Source organism: Eleutherodactylus coqui, chromosome 1, assembly GCF_035609145.1.
Source record: "Eleutherodactylus coqui strain aEleCoq1 chromosome 1, aEleCoq1.hap1, whole genome shotgun sequence".
Classification (NCBI taxonomy): domain Eukaryota; kingdom Metazoa; phylum Chordata; class Amphibia; order Anura; family Eleutherodactylidae; genus Eleutherodactylus; species Eleutherodactylus coqui.
In genome coordinates, this window is record NC_089837.1 from 102,345,043 (window position 1) to 102,364,652 (window position 19,610).

Below are 19,610 nucleotides of genomic sequence, written 5' to 3' on the forward strand. Positions count from 1 at the left end.
CAGACCCCATCCACCATGAGCCATTTATAACGACGTCTGGTGTCTTCTTAAGTGTCAGATGGCTTACCTCACACACGGGGTAGGGGTGGGGGGATGTGACCAGTTCTCCCTAACGGATTGTTAAAGTAACAGGTGATTTGGCAAATTAAGCAGAAGCATGAATGCAACCTGGGGCTCTGCTTCAGTAAAAGTTAGCAGGTTAGTGCGTGCACAGAAGCCCTAAGCTACCTACCCCGTCGTTTAGCACCTTCTCCTATGATGCACTTGGCAATTTTGCAGGAGGCAAGGCTAGCAAGAAGAGGAAAGGTCTGCATACATGCGCATCTGCTGAGCTTTGATCACATACAGTCTTTGCTCTCCAGTGTTTCCCCACACCTCCTCATTCCACACTGCAACCAGCAGCTATAAAGTAGGTGAACAAGGAGACACATGAGCACAGTTCTTGGTCTCTAACCCATGGAAAAGGACACAGGGATCCCAAAGCTGACACCAAAAATATGCCATAGTAAGGTGCTGTATATATCTCTATGTATTTTGGTTTATATGTAAATGGATCTATGCCAGTGTGTGTATAGTGGTAACATAGTACCAGTATTTTAGGCTGAATGAAAACAATGTCCATCTAGTTCAGCCTGTTCCCCCCTTGTTGGTCCAGAGGAAGGCAAAAAAAAAAAAACGAGCCAATTAAGCTCATTTGGAGGAAAAAAATCCTTCCTGACTCCATAATGGCAGCCAGAGTAATCCCCGGATCAACATTTGAGATCAACAACCTTGCTGGTTATTTAATGACTATATCCTGTAATATCATAGCACTCTGGAAAGACATCTAGTCCCATCTTAAGCTCCTCTATAGATTTTGCCATCACGACGCCCTCAGGCAGAGAGTTCCACAGTCTCACTGCTCTTACAGTAAAGAACCCCCTTCTGTTTTGGTGATGAAACCTTCTTTCCTCTAACTGTAGAGCATGCCTTCTTGTTACCATTGCAGTCCTGGGTACCAACAGATCATGGGAGAGATCCTTGTATTTTCTTCTAATGTATTTAGTGGTGTGTGTGTTCTTGAGTGCTACTTCTGGAGCGGGGAAGGCATTAGGGTATAGCACATGAGGATTAAGGAGGTTCTTTTTACCTAAAGACATTTATCACTGATCCACAGGATAGGTGATAAATACTGTATATAAACTGCTAAGGGTCTGACCGCTGGGACCCCCACCAACCACAGTAATGGTGCACCCCAGTCTCCCTTGTAAATGCAGCAGTAGTGACAATTGTGTGATTTATTGTCTATGCCATAGCAAAGTACTTGGCCATCTCCATCAAGCATTCAAATGGCTGCTTATTGGTAGGGAAACTGGATTAGGGAGCACAGATTGGCCCTACTGGCAGAGGACTGGGGGCGAGCAGAACCAGAGGTGTGGTATATGGCATGTAATAGGTGGCAGCATCTGACAGCAACCTAGGAGCAGATGAGCGGTATGAGCATCGGTGGTGCGTCGTGACACTCCCATATACACACTCAGTTGAGTGTACATGTGTTCTAAATGGGGGGGGGGGGAGAGAAATATTCCACTGGAAGACTCCTCTTATCTCCCACAAGAACAAAAGGTCAGGCAGGCTGAAGTTCACTTGCTTAATTCTTCTTTCTCCCAACATCTACCTCGGAGAGTGGTGGAACATCCGTATGCACATTAGACAGTTGATTGGTCCCAGCAAAATTGGTGGGTTTGCCACACTTTCATTAATGTGTATGGGAACCTTTAGTAAATTGTATATCAGACCCTACATGCAGAACAGAAATACATTGCATAGTCCCACGCTTTTCTCACCCAGTGTGTTGGCGATTCCCGTCTTCACACTGTTTGTGGAAATGTGGCTGATTCGGTGAGCGTGCTCTTGCTTTGCCAGGACCACAATTCGTATGTTCCAGAGTGTTTGAATTGTAATCTAAGTTAAGATGAAAATAAACACTGTATTCTATCCTAGTTATTTGCAGTGTATCATATGTATCATGACATAGGTGAAATAATTACCAATTTGTATTCAGCATTGGTGATCTCGTTTAGAGAGCGAAGCAATATTTCCACCCACTCTTTTTCATTCAGAGGGTCTTCCTGCGTACCAATCACATAAATATCATGTTCTATGTAATCGGCTGTCTCGTCACGTGTCTTGCCTTGTCCTTTGCAGAGAAACCAGGATGTAATTTTCTTTGGTGGAGGAGCATCTCCTGTTACAACATGTGCCACGATAAGTAAGTGTTAACCTATTTTTAGCCGATTCCGTAGTTTTGGAAGAAAAAAGCTCATAACTGACCCATATTCCACGTTCCGGTGAAGATAGTCAACATGTCTGGCTCTAGCTGATCAGAGTGCTTGTTCTTCATCTGTTGGAGAAGCTGGCAGAATCCTTCCCGTTTCTATATGCAAGCAGAGAGAGATAAATGGAGTTATAATAGGCAGTCCATATACTGGATAGTAATACCAAAAGACAAAATGTTGGCTGAAAATAGTTCATATACAATACAAAGCCTATACAATATGGAGTGGGTCCTCAGCCTAGGAGACAGCAGGGTAGAGTTTGGGCCTTGTTACGGGGCTCTACCGTCTCCCACCCTGAGGGTAGCACAGGACCTGTTCAAGTAACAGAGGGCAGGCGTTGCAAAGGGGTAACCCAATACGTGGTTTACCTTGGCGGTCAGTTGTCACGGGTGACGCCACCGTTCCTTCCTCTGCAGTGAATCCAGGCAATGGAATAAAGGGTCCACACTCACAGGTAATGATTAACTAGCAAAGCCGGGAACAGTCGGCAGTGCCTCTTTACTTGAAAAACTTAGGTCCAGTTCCAGACAAGTACATTTCACGCCAGCAGGAGAAGAGTGCAGAAAATCACAAGGTGATACGACAGGGAGGAAATCACAAGTGCCCAGAGGAATCTACAGTCCCAGTTATCTGTACGGCTCTGGTCCCAACACAAACTCCTTTCAAACTCTCCAGCTCTCTACCAGTCGGCACTCACGTTGGCAGGCACTCCACGCTGCAGTGGCGGTCTCTCTCTCTCTGTCAATGGCTTTGGATACCACCGCTAACTCCTGGGTACGACAGACCCAGGGAAGCCTAAGGTTACCCCTCAGCCGCTTCCATTCCTAGCCACACAGAACTGAAGGTGTCTGTGAGTCTCTCTCATCCAGCCTGACTGACTGGCAGACAACTCCAACTCTCTACACTTGCAAACACCTTGCATTTACATACATAAAGCACGATCACGTGACAGACAACAAGATATAATTCTCAGACATCCTTGCATAGGATACAGTTAGCCCATTCAGTGCTGCAACATGAAAGACACCAACAATACAATTAGCACAAGACAAATGCATTCATACATTACGGAGGGGCCCTGTTAACTCTGGGCCACTACACACTCATTATAGAAGGATATTATATAGTAAGGAGTCTGGGTAGTAATTGTCTTAAGACAGAAGACCTGTGCGGCGCGAGCACGCCGGAGCGAGACAGAAGAGGGAAGACAGCGCAAGTGCGTCTAATCGCGGCAGGAGAAGGCTTTAGTCGGAGCCATGGAGACGGGGACGCCAACGCCGGAGGGGGTAAGTATATAACTTCTGTATGGCCAATATTTAATGCACGATGTATATTAAAAAGTGCATTAATATGGCCATACAGAAGTGTGTAACCCCACTTGCTGTTGCGGGACAACCCCTTTAAGTCAGTCTGCACCAGTTGGCCAAAAGCATCCACCCTCTGTCAAATCCCCCACACTCTCCAAAGCAGTCCACATGAATCAGTCTGAGGAGCTGTTTGACAGTGTCATGGATGTCAACTGAGCAGTCCAAACACCCAGAGGGAGAAGACCAAGACATCGAATTCACTGATGCCCCACCATTCCGTGTGAGCCAAACCCATGCAACATATGTATGAATAAAGTATTGAGTATTGATATGACGAGTATTGCCTTAGTTTTATACTAAATTATACACACAGAAGATGTGGAGATTAACGTAACGGAAATTGTGAATTTTACTTAGGAGACAGATTACTGTCACATTCACTGAAACTAATCATCAGCATCAAAAAAATATATAGTAAAAAGCAGTGTAACCATAGGGGATGCAGAGAATGCAGGGGATGTGGTTGTACCCGGGCCCAGGAGCATTAAGGCCCATTTGGACCTAACGATTCTCGCTCAAAAATCATTCAAAGCCGTCTTTTGAGTGAGAATCGTTGGGTCTAACTGCACAGACACTATGAGGTTTTCGAGCACAAGTCGTTCATCGTTGTCTTTCAGCAAGCTGAAAGAGCATGATGAGCCTTATCAGGGCCGCGCGCTGAGTTCTCAGCGGGACACCGCTGATACTATTGTTTCAGCTACTATCCTGCTCGGATAACACAGCAGAAGTATGCAGAAGACCGCGCTCCAGCTGTGTTCTGCATACCCCGTCAGAGGGCTCAGCTGTATACCATCTGAGCGCTCCACGAAGAAAACAGCTATATACAGAAGACAAACGGCTCCACCTGTCTTCTGCATACCCCACTCGGAGCGCTCAGCTGTATAACAGCTGAGCGCTCTGAGAAGACAACAGCTGTATGCAGAAAATAGCATACAGTGAGCCTTCATTTACAAACTTATGCAAAGTGAATGCTTAAAACTGTCACTCAAACTGCCGTTTGAGCGAATTTTGAGCGATCGTCTTGCCGTGTAAATGCACACAACGATTAACGCTCAAAAGATGTCTTTTGAGCGAGAGTCGTTGTGTCTAAATAAGCCTTTAGGCGGCCCATCAGGCCTCTCTTCTCCATATAGGGAGCCCAGTACTATGAATAAAGCATTATAGTTGGGGGCCCTATTATTGGTTTTGCAGCAGGGCCCAGGAGCTTCAAGTTTCGCCTCTGATAGTAAAAATATGTATTTTTGTAGCTGAAAGCTACAAATATGAAGAGAATCTCCACAGTAATCCCTCATACTTAATAATTATTTCTAACTTTTTCATACCTTGGAATCAGCAAAAATATATTCTTTACGTTGTATCTTTTCCTTTTCAGTTTCTAGAACAATTACCAATTTATTTGGGAATCTCTGAGATTTGATCAATTGTAGAACTAGGGAGAAGTAAAGAAGACAGAAATTAGCTCAAATGTGTCCAGAACTCAACATTATGGAATTAATATTTTCATTCTAAATACAAAATATTCTTCATCCAGGTATGAAGCCCGGTCTGTTTAGCACACACAGTGCTGTGCAAAATTTTAGGCAGGTGTGAAAAAAATGCTGCAAAGTAAGAATGCTTTCAAAAATAGAAGCGTTAATAGTTTATTTCTGTCAATTTACATAATGCAAAATGAGTGAACAAAAGAGAAATCTAAATCAAATCAGTATTTGGTGTGACCACACTTTACCTTCAAAACAGCAACAATTTTTTTAGGCACACAGTTTTTGAACAAACTCAGTAGGGAGGTTGTTCCAAACATCTTGGAGAAGTAACCACAGATCTTCTCTGGATGTAGGCTTGCTGCCTAAACCCTGTCTAAAACTTTTGCACAGTCCTGTACATCTACCATATCCAAAGGTTTCAGTAGCTGCACATCTGTCCCTTTGGCTAGTATACAACAGTAATTTTACAATGGGAGCCAATGACAGATGTATACAGCTACAGTATATAGAGACACAGAATTGTATATGTCTAGGGCACATATCTGGTGGCACTAATCAAACATGCACACTGAACTCCATGTGAATAGAGCCTAAGGGTACATTTATTCTGAGAGACTATCATTCAGATAGTCGCTCAGAAAAGTTGCTGAAGCGTATGAATGACATTTGTTTGAAAGCTTTTTCACAGAGCACTTATTGTTCATTAGTTGTTCTCTGAAATGTGGTTCATAGAGGGGATCTCCATGCAAATTTGTTTACAAGTCATTCAAATATGACCTTCTGTGACTTTATATAAAAAATGACTTTTGACCAACCGGTAACCATTTTTTAGGTGAGCTAAAACGACACTAGTGAGTGATTTATTGTGTGAGAACAACTGTTTGCATTTGCTCTTTTGAGTAATTTTTTTTCCAAGGATCTTTTAAATTTTTGCTAATATTTTTCATTACAATTCAACAAAAAAATAAATAAATACTGTATATACTCGAGTATAAGCCTAGTTTTTTAGCACATTTTTAATGCGGAAAAAGCCCCCTTCGGCTTATGCTCGAGTGAGGTTAAAAAAACAACAACAAAAAACCCAGAATACTCACCTCCCAGCCTGCGTCTGTGTCTCCGGCGTGATGGTCTCCCCGGCGGTGCAGGAAGCTGCTTGAGAATTCTCCCCACTGTCATCTCCCTGCTCAGCTTTGAATTCCCCTGCCATCAGCGCTGTGTAGGTAAGCGCTGTGATTGGATCAAGCGCCAGCCAATCACAGCCAGTGCTCGATCATTCAGAGCCATTCAATGAATGACATCACTGAATGGCTGTTGATTGGTTTATTGAGCGCCGGCTGTGATTGGCTGGTGCTCGATCCAATCACAGCGCTTACTTACACAGCGCTGATGGTGGGGGAATTCAAAGCCGAGCAGGGATATGACAGCGGGGAGAAGTCTCCAGCAGCTTGCTGCACCGCCGGGGAGACTATTGCGCCGGAGACATAGACGCCGGCTGGGAGGTGAGTATTACATTTTTTCTTTACTTAGTATATACTGGAGTATAGTTAGGCTTATACTCGAGTCAATAAGTTTTACCAGTTTTCTGTGGTAAAACTTATTGACTCGGCTTATACTCAGGTCGGCTAATACTAGAGTATATACGATAATAATAATAATAAAATGATACAGAAATAAAATACATCTTGTAAAAATACAATGACACTCTTCAAGAACTTTGCATTTGCAGACATGACTCGCATTGTCCCTTTGGGAAGTAAAATATTATATTAAACATATTGATCTCTTGGACTATTTCCTTATTATGGTTTACTCGGCACTTTTAATCCTCCCATTATCTTCGTATAAATCCATTTGTTTCAAATTAGGCAAAAAACACATAATAAAATGTCAAAAAGGAAACAACCAGGGGGAGGGTACTTTTAATATTTTGAGTAATTATTTTGACGATAATTGTTCTGTATAAAGCCACCCTAAGTTACCAATGGTGAGTAGCGTTGAGCGAACCAAAACAGTTGAACCCTGTTTCAAGTCAAACTTTGCTAAATGCTCTGTTCAGCAAGAACCTGAACGTCGGACAGTTCATCTCGGCTGAATCTACTAAAATAAAAATAAAGTAAAAGAAGGGAAAAAAAGGGAAAAAAAGGAGAAGAAGGAAAAAGACAAAAGAAGAAAAATAAGAAGGAATGAGAAGGAAAATGAATCCTTTTCCTCCTTTTTTCATCATTAACCTTGCTTTAAAATGGGACTTAGAAACACTCCTAGATGACCTAAGAGTGTTATATAGGGTTTTTATAGCTCTTTCACACTGCTATACACCAGTTTTAGGGGTACACTATTAGTGAAGTTCCACTTCGGTTCAAACTACTTCAGACCCAACCAAACGTTTTGCTGAAATTCGCTAAACCAGCCAGAACTTTTCAAAAGTTTGCGCATCGCTAATGATTAGCTATCCAGATGACAAATCAAGTTGTTCACAGCCAGAAGAATCTGCTGTCTACTAAACCTTTCTTCTAGATTGTAATTATATTATTCTGTATTTTTTTCATTTAATGTCATTATAGCACTGGAGGAAAATAAACATACTTTTTTTGCTGGTGTAGTATTTTTCATCTGGCCCATCTTTTGCCTTCTTGATGACAAGTTTTCCAGTTTCAACATCAACTTTCAGGTGAGTCTTTTGTGATATGGCTAAAGAGTCCACTTTAACCTACAAATAGGTATAATGGTTTAAGGTAGATCTGTGGCCTAATATCCAAATAGAGTTACAATGGTATTCTGGGCTTTTTGAAGGTCATCAGTAGTTGATGGACAGGGGTCTGCCACTCAGGACATGTCGTCCTGACCATAAGAGAAGCAGGAAGTGTGGGTAAAGTGCCTGCTGCTACTGCAGAGAGTTGGATATCACCAGCAGTGGGAGCCAGTAGCGCTGGCTTACCTCCCATTTAAATCAATGGGAGCGCAGCACATTTTGCACACTTCCTGTTTCTACTATAGTTAGGACAGGACCAAACGTTTTGAGTGGCGAACCTCTGTCCATCAACCATCACTTCAAAAAGCCCGGAATACTCTTTTAAAGAAAATGTTAATTAGCAATGCATTGTATGTTTAAAATATCACGGTAATTGTATTGTAACGCGACATATATATCAATTTTCTGTTCTTTTTTTTGGTTTGTTTGCTTATTGTAAAATCCAATAATAATGATTGAAAAGAGAATTACACAAATTAGTCAAAATATTACAAAATGTGAGACAAATCAGTAAAACATTTGTATTCCTCTAGTCAATAAGTGATGAGTGGTCAGTTTCCCAATTATTCACTTTTTCTCACAAAAACATTGCTGCGCTTGCGATTTCTTGTGCGTTTTTCTTGCGTAAAGGACAATAGGACTTTCTAATATTAACATTGCATGAAAATCGCAAGTTTGTGAATTGCAATGTGATAAAACGAAGGCTCCATAGCGAAACATGGGTGATTAAAAAAAGCAAAACGCAGAAAGATAGGACATGCTGAGATTTTTTTTTCACGCAACACCGCATGTAGAGATGAGCGAACGCGCTAGTTTAGAGCAATTACTCGATCGAGCATCGCTTTTTTTGAGTATCTGCCTAATCGGGCAAAAAGATTCAGGGGGAGCCGGGGGTGAGCGGGGGGTTGCGGGGTGGATTGGAGGGGAAAGAGAGAGAGAAAGCTCCCCCCTGTTCCCCCCTGCTCCACCCCGCCGCCCCCCGAATCTTTTCGTCCGAGTAGGCAGTTACTTGAAAAAAGCGATGCTCGATCGAGTAATTGCCCTAAACGAGCACGTTCGCTTATCTCTAACTTGCATGAGTGAAAACATCGTAAATGTGAAGGAAACCATTGAAAAGCATGGGTTTCATAATTCTGCGTTTTCACGTGCTCTTGCACCAAGTGAAAAAAAATCACACTATTTTATCGCCCGTGTGAAAACGGCCTCACCATACGGCCACTATTGTAAGCATCACATATAAATATAATCCCTATGAATATTCTGCTCTCCTTACTCCTCTTAGTCTGATATCAGATTCCAGTTTATGCATATCCTCACCCAGTTCTGCCGGCTTTTGAACTGACATCTCCATACTCTTCCTCCTCAGAGATTCCTGTAGTCATTTACAATATGGGATAATTCGCCTTCTGACAAGTGTAGTTTAGCTCTGTATTTGGTCCGTGTTTTGCTATTCACATTACCTGATTTTTGATGGACATTTTTAAAAACGCGGCATGACCTATTTCTGTTTTTGTCTTTGTATTGATATTATTCTATTGGGGAAATATTTATCAAATAGTGATGAAATATTGACGACATACCGATGACACGCGGTTGTAATGTTATCTGTAACACATACACTCGTCTGAAACTGGCCTAAGTGTAGTTTCTACATTGGACATTAATACAGTGTGGAGCATTATATTGCAGGAGCCAGAAACATTATTTCAGGCCAACTCTATTATAGGGACAGTGTTCTAGTCAGGATCACCGATGCACGCTGGATATGTTCTGGAGGTATTGTGGATAGTACGGTAATAGAAGCAAACTGATTGACTTGTTCATGGCGGAAGGTGTCTGACCAATGTAATTGAGGTACTTTTGAACCTGAAGAATTGGATCATTGAGAAATACTGCCCTAAATTAAAACATTACCTCAAATATTATGGGCGGTATGAGCGATCTGCGGTGTTTCACTGCAGCCCCTTCCATTAATACTGTTTTTACCTGAAATAAGAATAAACTGCAGTCAGCGCAAAAGTGTATATTCATTTTGCTTAGGTACAAAGATGTAAATTATCATTGTCTTTCAGTCTGATTGTGCTAAGTGTAGAAGAATGAAAAAAAAGATTAAAAAAACATAGAATTTCAAGAACATTCCTTAAAAGGATCTAAACTGTCCTAATAAAGTCCTTAACTTGGACGGGTACTAGACAGCTTTTCCTCAAATGTTCCTCTGTCTTCTGTCTCACACATATTATAAGCAGAACAGCACTAGGCTTTCCGGTTATAAAGATGGCATGGTGACATGAACCATCACCAGTAGTGGAAGCCATTTTTGCTCTTGCTATGGGGTCCATTCTACTTTATGTCTGCCCTTGGAAGGCCATAGTGCTGCTTGTGAAATTGCAGAGAACCACGCTCTTCAGATGTCAGATTTAGTTTGGTTGAGGCTAGGTGCACACTAGCCATGTGTTTGAGAGGCTCAGGTGCAACTGGCATAGGCAGCATATGTCCACGGGCTGTCCAATTTACGCAGCGGCAACGCACTGACATGCATTGGCGCGCTCTATTTCTCTTCTGTGGAACAGACAGGAATAGAACATGTCATGTGTTTTTTCATTGGTCCATGTGAAAAAATGTTAATGCACATAGATTCATAGGCATATAATGGGTTGCGTGCTGTCTGTAAATTAGCATGGACAACTGATAGCCAAATTATAGTAGTGTGCGGAGGGCCTAAGTCATATAGTTTGGTGGAAAACGAAGGGCATCTGAGAACGTTGAACTTTTGTTATATGGCAACCAAATACACATTGGTTGTGGAGTGTGCATTCCAATTATTCTGTGTGCAGCTTGCCTAATATAGGCCGCCTGCACACGGGTGGGTCGGATTCTGCATGCGCCCAGCCGGCATCCGTGGGTACCTGTCCTGAAGTCTTGTTATTTCTACTGCAGATTTTTAAAAAATCACTGCTTTTCCCATGTCATTGCCTAGCGATGACGCTGCATCTGCGACCTTTCCGCTACTGAAATTGCAGAAGGGCTGCGGATCAGACGGCTTCCATTGACTTCAATGGAAGCCGTCCGTGCGGAATCCGCACGTAAATAGAGCATGCTGCGATTTTTCGAAAAAATTGCAATTTATTTCTGCTTGTGTAGAGGAAATCACGTTTTGCCATAGCATGCTATAGGCAGTATTTGCTGCAGAATCTGGAGGCGGATGCCCACTACGGATTCCGCAATGCAAATTCGCCCGTGTGCAGGCGGCCATACAAAGGCATTTGTTGAAATAGGATTAGTTCATTAAAATAAGCCTTAGCAAGCAAACAAATAGAGACAGAGGTATAGAAAAAGGGTAATAACAGTAAATGACAGTAAATGAACAGTAAGTGACTACCAAACTAAGGCCGCTTTCACATATATGTCAGAACCTCTGACTGCAGTGCTTTTTCTCCCATCCAAAAGACGGGCAGCTGGGCGGAAAGCGGGCAGACACCATAGTAGTCAATGGAGTCCGTGTGGCACTGTTCAGGTCCATCCGGAGACAGAACCGTCCAGCTGGGGGATTCTCCTTTCCTGCTCCCATAATGGATCAGGAAAGCGGACCCCCGGGGTGCAGATGTGAAACCACACTAAATATTATAAGCAGCCATAAATTTGTCAGTTATTACATTAAATCAGTGGCGGTATTATAGAGCAGTTGCATTTGGCCCTGATGCCAGGGTAGTCCGTGGCCCCCACACATCAGCATGAGGTGACAGTTCAGGTTCTTTTACAGAGCCATCTTCCCCCACTTCCATCTGCCTTCTCATTTTTCTCCTCGCCCTTCCTGTAATGCATTTTAACTTTTTCCGCAGTTTGCATGTGTTTGTTGGGATTTTTGTAATGGAAAGAAAATTATGCAGTTTTACCAGAATTAAGAAAATTCTGGCAAAAATTGTGGCAAAAAGAGCTATTTGGCTGCACTGTGTGAAATGTAGACTAAGGCCGCTTCAGAAGTACATGATTTGTCTGAGATTTTCAGTATGGATTGAGAAGTGAGAATCTGTTACCAACTGCATTACAATACATGTGAGGAGGTTTTCAAAACCTCATGCAGATGTAGCAGAAAAACCGTATACGAAATCTATGACATGTTGATTTTCCAATCCACAGTCTGTTTATCATGTTGCTCAACTGCCATGCATTTCAGCCTTTACAATGAAAATGACATAATATTTACTCATTGTGTGAATCTGGCCTTAAAGGGGTTGTCCAGATGTAAACTACTGATGGCCTATGTGCAGGAGAGGCCATTAATAGTAGATCAACAAGGCTGTGCCACCATGGATCTATGACAATCAGCTATTTGCCAGGCCAGTGTGCTCATGCAATAAGCTGATTTATGTGAGAAGCAGACAGCTCCGTTACCCACTGCAGTGGTCAGGCTAGGAATTGCAGACCAAATTCCCACTGAAGTGAATAGGAACTTCTCCTGTAATACCAAACTTGGCCACCATAGTTGGAATAGAGCTGTCTACTTCCTACAGAAATCAGCTCAGTACATAAACGCACTGGCCTGGCAAACAGCTAATTGGCAGGAGTCCCTAGCAGCAGATCCTCGGCGATCTACTATTGATGGCCTACCGTAACGATAGGTCATAAGTAGTTCACGACTGGAAAATGCCTTTAAGGTATGTAAGGTATGTATGTGTACATTTAGTTGTGGAAGTGTTGGGATAAACAAGGGGGTGATCAACACTGCAGTAAGGAGGACCGGGATTGCAAGAAGAGAGTTCCTTTATTGGGCTACATGTTTCTGAGCCGGACTGACTCTTTCATCAGGTTAATACTTGGCTAAGATACAATAACAAATTTTAATACCTGTCAGAAGCCAACTAATGGCCTGATGAAAAAGCTGTTCTGACTGAGAAATATGAAGCCCAATAAAGGAACTCTCTTTTTACAATCATAATCTCATTTTAAAGACAAGATTCTTGAATTTAAAACAAGACCCAAACCATAACTCTAGCCACAACAGAACTGGAGATACAACTGTCAGAGGTAGGTTCACCACTGCAAGACAAACTGTGTTCATTCTAAACGGTATAGTCTTTTAATAGTTGAACACCTAATCAGTAGGGGGTTAAGCTTTGTCATATATCTTATGTGAAAGTGGAATTTCTCACTCCATCCAATAGTCTGCAGTTCCCCTTTCCCTGACTCAAGGCTCTTTGCAAATGCTCAGAAACCTACCGAGTCACCAGAAAAATCCCTCTAGTGTAAAACAGCGAAATCGAACGCAGAATTCCTCTTTCAGTATATCTATGAAACTGCATGTTGTGCAAGGAAACAGTTTGCAAGATGTAGAGTTACTAAGCACAGACAGTGAAAATGTGCATTTAGGATTTACAGAGAAAAGACAGACATATATATATATATATATATATATATAGGAGAAAGCCCTCACTGAATCACTGACTGACTTGCCACTAATTCTCTAATTTCCTGATGTCATATAGATGTAAAAATTGTCAGGAGAATTCTTTAGGTCCTAAATACGAAAAGTAAAGGGCTCACAACAACTTGATTATCCAATGCTAAGTGCAAAAGTATTGGCACCCCTATGTACTGTACCTAATCTAATACTCTAACTTCCTGATAATGTCGTATAAACATGACATTTGGCACAACCATTCTTTAGGTCCTAAATAGGAGAAGTAAAGGGGTCACAACTCGATTATTTAATGCTATTTGCAAAAGTGAGTGCCCCCCTCAGTAATGTAACTTCCTGATGTTGTACAACTGTGAAATTTGGCACAACAATCTAACTGACCTCTGTGTGTATATACTGAGAACAATCTAACTGACCTCTATGTGCATATACTGAAAGGCTGTAAAGTACATAAGGAAGCGTCCATGGATGGCAGGGATGGAGCATACCTTCAAGGCTAAGAAGGGGCTGTAACCTGGAGTTAAATTTGAATAAAAGGGGTGTTACCCTTAAAGGTAAACAGTGAGGAGAGTGGGAGGGGTGACACAATCTGAGAGGGACATCGGTACATGCAGCCTGAGGAGAATCTAATGCTCCTCTATGTGTATACATATTTTATTCCTCGGTTCCTCTGAAGTGACCATGACTTCATGAAAATTTTCAGCAGCCCTTGCGAAGACAATGCAGCTGAGTGCAAAGTCCAGACCACATGCTGGGATTTGCAAACAGCTGCTGGAGGCTCATTTACATGAAAATGAAGCTGATAAAATGCTAATGGGTATTAGTGCCCATTAGTAGTTTATGCAAAATCATTGCTAGAACTGTCAGTCTTTCAATCATTTGAAAGATTGCCTTTGCGTGTAAATGAGCTTTAAGTTCTTTGTGTATTAAGTTCTTTAGGGCCCATTTACATGCAACAATTTTCACTCAAAGTTAGCTCAAAAGCCATCGTTTGAATGATAATCATTGTGTGTAAATGTTCCCATCTTTCATTCTTCAGCTGAACGATGATTTTTGGTAAGCATAAAATCCATCATTCAGCTGGAGAGAAGATAACACAAACCGCATGCTGTGTTTGCTGTTCATAGTGCTGTATTCTCCATGGGAGCACTGATTACATTGTATTCAGCTTGCAGCCCCGCAGCAGAACAAAGGAGCTGAATGCAGAGAACAGATCCCCTGCTGTTCTCAGCATACACCTAATGGAGCTCATTTACATGCAAATGAAGGTGATAAGCTGCTAATGGACATTAGTGTCCATTAGCAGCTTATGTAAAACAATAGCTCAAAACCATTGTTCAGCCGGAGAGAAGATAACACATACCACATGCTGTTTCTGCTGCCCATGGTGCTGTATTCTCCATGGGAGTGCTGATTACATTGTATTCAGCTTGCAACCCCATGGAAGAACACATAGAAAGGCCCACCTGCTGTTCTTTGTGTACAGATCTAGGAGGCTCATTTACATGCAAATTAAGGTAATAAGCTGCTAATGGGCATTAGTTTCCATTAGCAGTTTATGCAAAACAATCACTCAAAATCTTTTGAACGATTATCTTTGCATGTAAATGGGCCTTTAGTTTCAATGTCAATCCAAATTACAATGGGTAATATGAACAACTTTCCTGGTCATCGGTGCAAGACCAGCTTGTCCAAGGTTTCAAAAACTGCCAATCTTATGGATTTTTCTCATGTAACAGTGTGGTGAATATACCGATAATGGTGTGATCAAGGGTTACATGCAGCAAAAGGGAAGAATTGTTCTGACAAACAGGGGGTGCATGTAAAGTATATTGCAGCCAAATATTACCCTGATGCTCCTAGTAACATATCTGAATGCCCTACTTGTCATCCCTTAGCATGGATGGACTATAACAGCAGATGACCAGTTCCAGTGCCATTGCTGTCAAAGGCCGCATTCAAACGGGCGAGCAAATCGTGCAAGATTTGTGCGCTGCGAAATGCACAAATTTCGCACGAATATGAACGCCAGTCTTTTGCATGGAGTCATATAATGAGTTGCATGTCCTATATTTTCGCGTTCCTCAGAACGAATCACCCATTTTTTTAATGGGACAGGAAAACACATTACACGGTGTGCAATGTGCACAGGAGTGTGATGCAAAGTTTCCCATTGGAAACACTGGGAAACACTTGCTGATCCTCTGACGCGGCTGAAAGCTGCGCCGAAGGATAGCAACCTCACATTGCATGGCCGTGTGTACGTAGCCTAAGAGAAACAGAAAGGCGAGAGTCCATTCTGTTGCACCATGCTGATGGGAAGGTCAGAATTGGCCCAAGCAGCATTAATCCATGAACTATTTCTGGCAGGTGTTACCAGTCCAGGCTGGTAGAGGTGCAAAAATGGTGTGTGGAATGTTTTCTTGGCACACCCTGGGTCTTCTTGTACCCGTGGATGTATCGCACAATGAATTGGGTCTAAAGGCCAAAGGAGGTCAAATGTCTATAACTACGTGGCCAATGTGAATATAGCAATAGGGACAAATATCAACAATAGCTTGGCAGAAAAGTTGAAAGGAATCAAGTGTAACCAATGTCACATTTTAGAATGGTTCTGTTCCAGAATGACCTCTTTAAGAGAACAGCTATGTTGCCTAGCAATCAGTCAGTGATCGCACTGCAGGATATACTACAGCCCAACAGAAATGAATACTTCCTAATATGACTCAGTTCTAAAAATGTCATCTCTAGTTCTAGCTTGTTTTAGGTATAATTTCTGCTTCTCATTAGAAATCCAATTGTATTATTTGTCATACCTTCTCTTCAAGGCTGGATACCATAGAGGTCAGCTGGTTCAGTTTACTCATCATGCTACTTGTGCTGGGGTCACCAGGTAGCTGTGAACGATCACACAGAATAGTTGTTACTAACAGACCCACACTGCATCTAATCCTATAACATGTAAACTCCTAAATGCAAAATTGACCCTGTTTATCAAGATTGGAGACCACTGGGGTCTTCAACCTTTGGTTCTCCAGTGTTTGTTAAACTCCAACTCCCAGCACATCCTAACATATGGATACTTTTTGGCCATGTTAGGAGTGCAGTTTCATAACAGATGGAGAGCCACCGGTTAATGAACACTGTAGTATATAGTATTGCAGCCTATTATACAATTGTACACATATTTTACACAAAGAATACTGTACTTAGTTCTGGATTCTATTCGATGAGCTAGCCTCAAAGGTAAGTACTGGGGTTAAATGGCTTATTGCCATCCCCTCTAGCACAAAAATCTGGGACACTTACCTTACCAGTGCTCTTCCCTAGTTATGTTCCACTTGAGATACACATCCATTACCCACCATCTGTAGTTCTGACGGCTCATGTGGTATATTGGTACTGAGAAAAGGGAATCATTTTAAAGGGGTTGTGCAGTTGTAAACTATTGATGACCTATGTTCAGGATGGGCCATCAATAGTAGGGACCTCCTTTGAAGAGCTGTTTGTACTCATGCACTGAACTGATTTTTGCAGATGGCTTAGTTCCCACTGTACTAGTCAGGGTTGGGACTATAGGCAAAGTTGCCATTCACTTTAATGGGAACTTTGCCCGTAATACCAAGATTCACCACTGCAGTGAGAACGGAGCTGTCTGCTTCCAGCAGAAATCAGCTTAGTGCACAAGTACAAACAGCTCTTCAAAGGGGGTCCCAGGTGGCGACCCCTTGTGATTTACTATTTATGGCCTCCCTGAGCATAGGCCATCAATAGTTTACAACTGGACAACTCCTTTAAATACAGTATTCAGGTTTTCTGTATAGATAACATGTTATGGCACATCACATGTCAACCAATACCCAATGTGTCTCACAGCAACAGCACCCCAAAACACATGTAATATTGCATATCCAGGGTAAACTAACGTACACCATTTAGGTTTTGGTAACATAGTATCATTGCCCTGAAGCATTATGAAATTCTGATTCTACCCAACATAACGACCGCAGGGAATCTGACTCAATGTTGCAGTAACATTTACACGACAGGCACATTAAAGTCTCACTCGCATGCTATCATAATGCATTTCAATGGGCTACTCGAATGTACATGGTGCAGTATGGTGTTCAGCTGGAGGAAAAGAACATTAGTTCCTCTGTCCATCTGAAAAGGACATGTGGTCAGGGCCAAAGTGTGAGAAACCCATCCGTCAGCAGCTCTCTTGCAAGACTCAGTGCTGCTGACTGGCAGGGCTCTGCTCTCTTTGCATTCCCTATTCTGCCTGCTGATAGGCACCATATGGCACGCAGGTGAGTAGTTTAGCTTAAAGAAGACCTGTACATTCTTTGCCCAGCGAGATGGGCTGCATACATTTACTCTCTACAAGAAACAAAACACAGGAGGAATAAGCCGAAACGTGGCTGTAAAAGTATGCGTCCTATTCCACTGGCCAGAAATCCAAATGTGTTAATACAATAAAAGCAGCGGTACCTATTCGTTCACCCATCGATCCTGCGCTGCTGCTTTCCCGCTCCTCACAGTCTATATTTATGAACAGCTACCATCTTACTGCTGCAGCCAATCGGAGGCCACAGTGGTCATGTTGCGTTCTCCTGGCATCATGGCTCCCAGCATCTGTTCATTAGCAAAGACTGGGAGGACCACAGGGGCTGCAGTGCTGGATTGATGAGGGAACAAGCAGGTGAGTACCGCTACTTAACCCAAGTACTGCTATTACTTTAACCCATGAGGACCCATTTTAACAACTGTCCACACCTGGACAATCCCTTTAAGCATGACCAACTTTGCCATTCACTAAATATTCTTTCATTCTTCATCATTTTTAAGATACTGTTTGCTGTCATTGATTGAAAACATTCACTTATAAATCCATAGGCTGAAAACCAATACTGACGCACATCTAAGAGATAGATCTAGTTGTACCAGCCAAGGCAAACCTCCATGAGCTGATCTGCCTGAACTCAAGGATGATAAAGTATATCTAGAGTGATAAATTGTAGCAATTTATGGGTACTTTTACACAGGCGACAGTCGCCCGAGTAATTGCTCAAACGAGCAATTATTGGTGAGGCCTCATTGACACAGGTGCAATGTTTTGAAATGTGTGCCAACCCGACACAACAACCTTGCGGGTCCGGAGATACGCACGCAACTCGTGTGGTTTTGAAGCCCATGTTTTCCTATGGAGCATTGCTCTCTGTTGCATCGCATGAAAACGCGTTTTTCGTGCGGTGCAATTCAACTTGTACAGTAGGAAATCCTACTGTCAAAGCCATAACAAAAGCCATAGCTGCAGAAAAAAAAATTTAAAACTACACATACATCACCTAAGAAGCACTGTCAGCCCAGCCGTGTCTTCTTCCTGATCCCCGGCTCTGGTGGTCTTCTTCTCTTCTGGCTGGGGATTGAAAAATCCCCGCCTCCTGGAAGCGCTGCCTCTGATTGGCTGACGGTTAGCCAATCACAGCCAGCGTTCGATGAACCAATCACAGCCATTCATCGAGTGCTGGCTCTGATTGGCTAAGCGTCAGCCAATCTCAGCCACCACTTCCAGGAGGCAGGGATTTTTCAATCCCTCCAGAAGAGAAGAAGGACACCAGTGCCAGGGATCGAGAAGAAGCTGCAAGGGAGCCACGGACTGCGCTTCAAGGTGAAGTATACTTTTTTTTTTAAATTTCTTCTACTACGGCTTATATTCGGGGTGTGGCTTATATTTCAGGCCTCTCACCGAAAATTTTCGCATGTGGTGCTACAAAGTGGCATGTAAACGCAGAGCCTGACAGAGTAAGTGAGCGAGAATCGCTTGGTTTTTATCCCATCTAAGAACCAAACGACGATCAGCCTGTGTAACCAGGCAGTGGTTCATTTATGAACGACTGCCTGTTTATTGTGAATAGATGTGAGCAGCCAGAAGAGATCTGTGGCCCGCTTCGCCTCCATTCAGTGAGCGATCATCACTCTAGTGTAAAGGTGAAGTAAGAGATTTGTGCTATGTATTTAGCCCATAACAGAATTTCTTTGACTAGTAGATACTATTGTATCTAACTATGAAAAGTTTGTATATGTGCAAATACACTTGCCTCATTGCAACATATTTGTGCTATGAAGGAAGTTGATTTGTGCGCCTGTCTGCGCCACAGTACTGTACTTGTTGCGCACACAGAGCCAGTTTACACATGCACGCAACACACCCCTTCCATGGATCAAAAGGCTATTGAGTATAATGAGGTCCAGATGTGTTCTTTTTTTTCATGGAAT

At 42.4% G+C, this 19,610-nt stretch overlaps 1 protein-coding gene across 2 annotated transcripts in view; it reads right to left on the reverse strand.

Moving 5' to 3' along the window:
• The window catches only part of INPP5D (inositol polyphosphate-5-phosphatase D), a 111,246-nt gene that overhangs the window by 37,412 nt on the left and 54,224 nt on the right, over window positions 1-19,610 (reverse strand). The window contains exons 7-13 of one of the 2 annotated variants that reach the window (XM_066598248.1): window positions 16,148-16,228; window positions 9,830-9,901; window positions 7,750-7,873; window positions 5,008-5,114; window positions 2,314-2,416; window positions 2,031-2,227; window positions 1,827-1,944 (exon numbers count right to left, since the gene is read on the reverse strand). In XM_066598248.1, the coding sequence (XP_066454345.1) occupies window positions 1,827-1,944; window positions 2,031-2,227; window positions 2,314-2,416; window positions 5,008-5,114; window positions 7,750-7,873; window positions 9,830-9,901; window positions 16,148-16,228 (802 nt within the window). The remainder of the gene's footprint in view (window positions 1-1,826; window positions 1,945-2,030; window positions 2,228-2,313; window positions 2,417-5,007; window positions 5,115-7,749; window positions 7,874-9,829; window positions 9,902-16,147; window positions 16,229-19,610) is intronic. The other variant, XM_066598249.1, reaches the window with a different exon arrangement.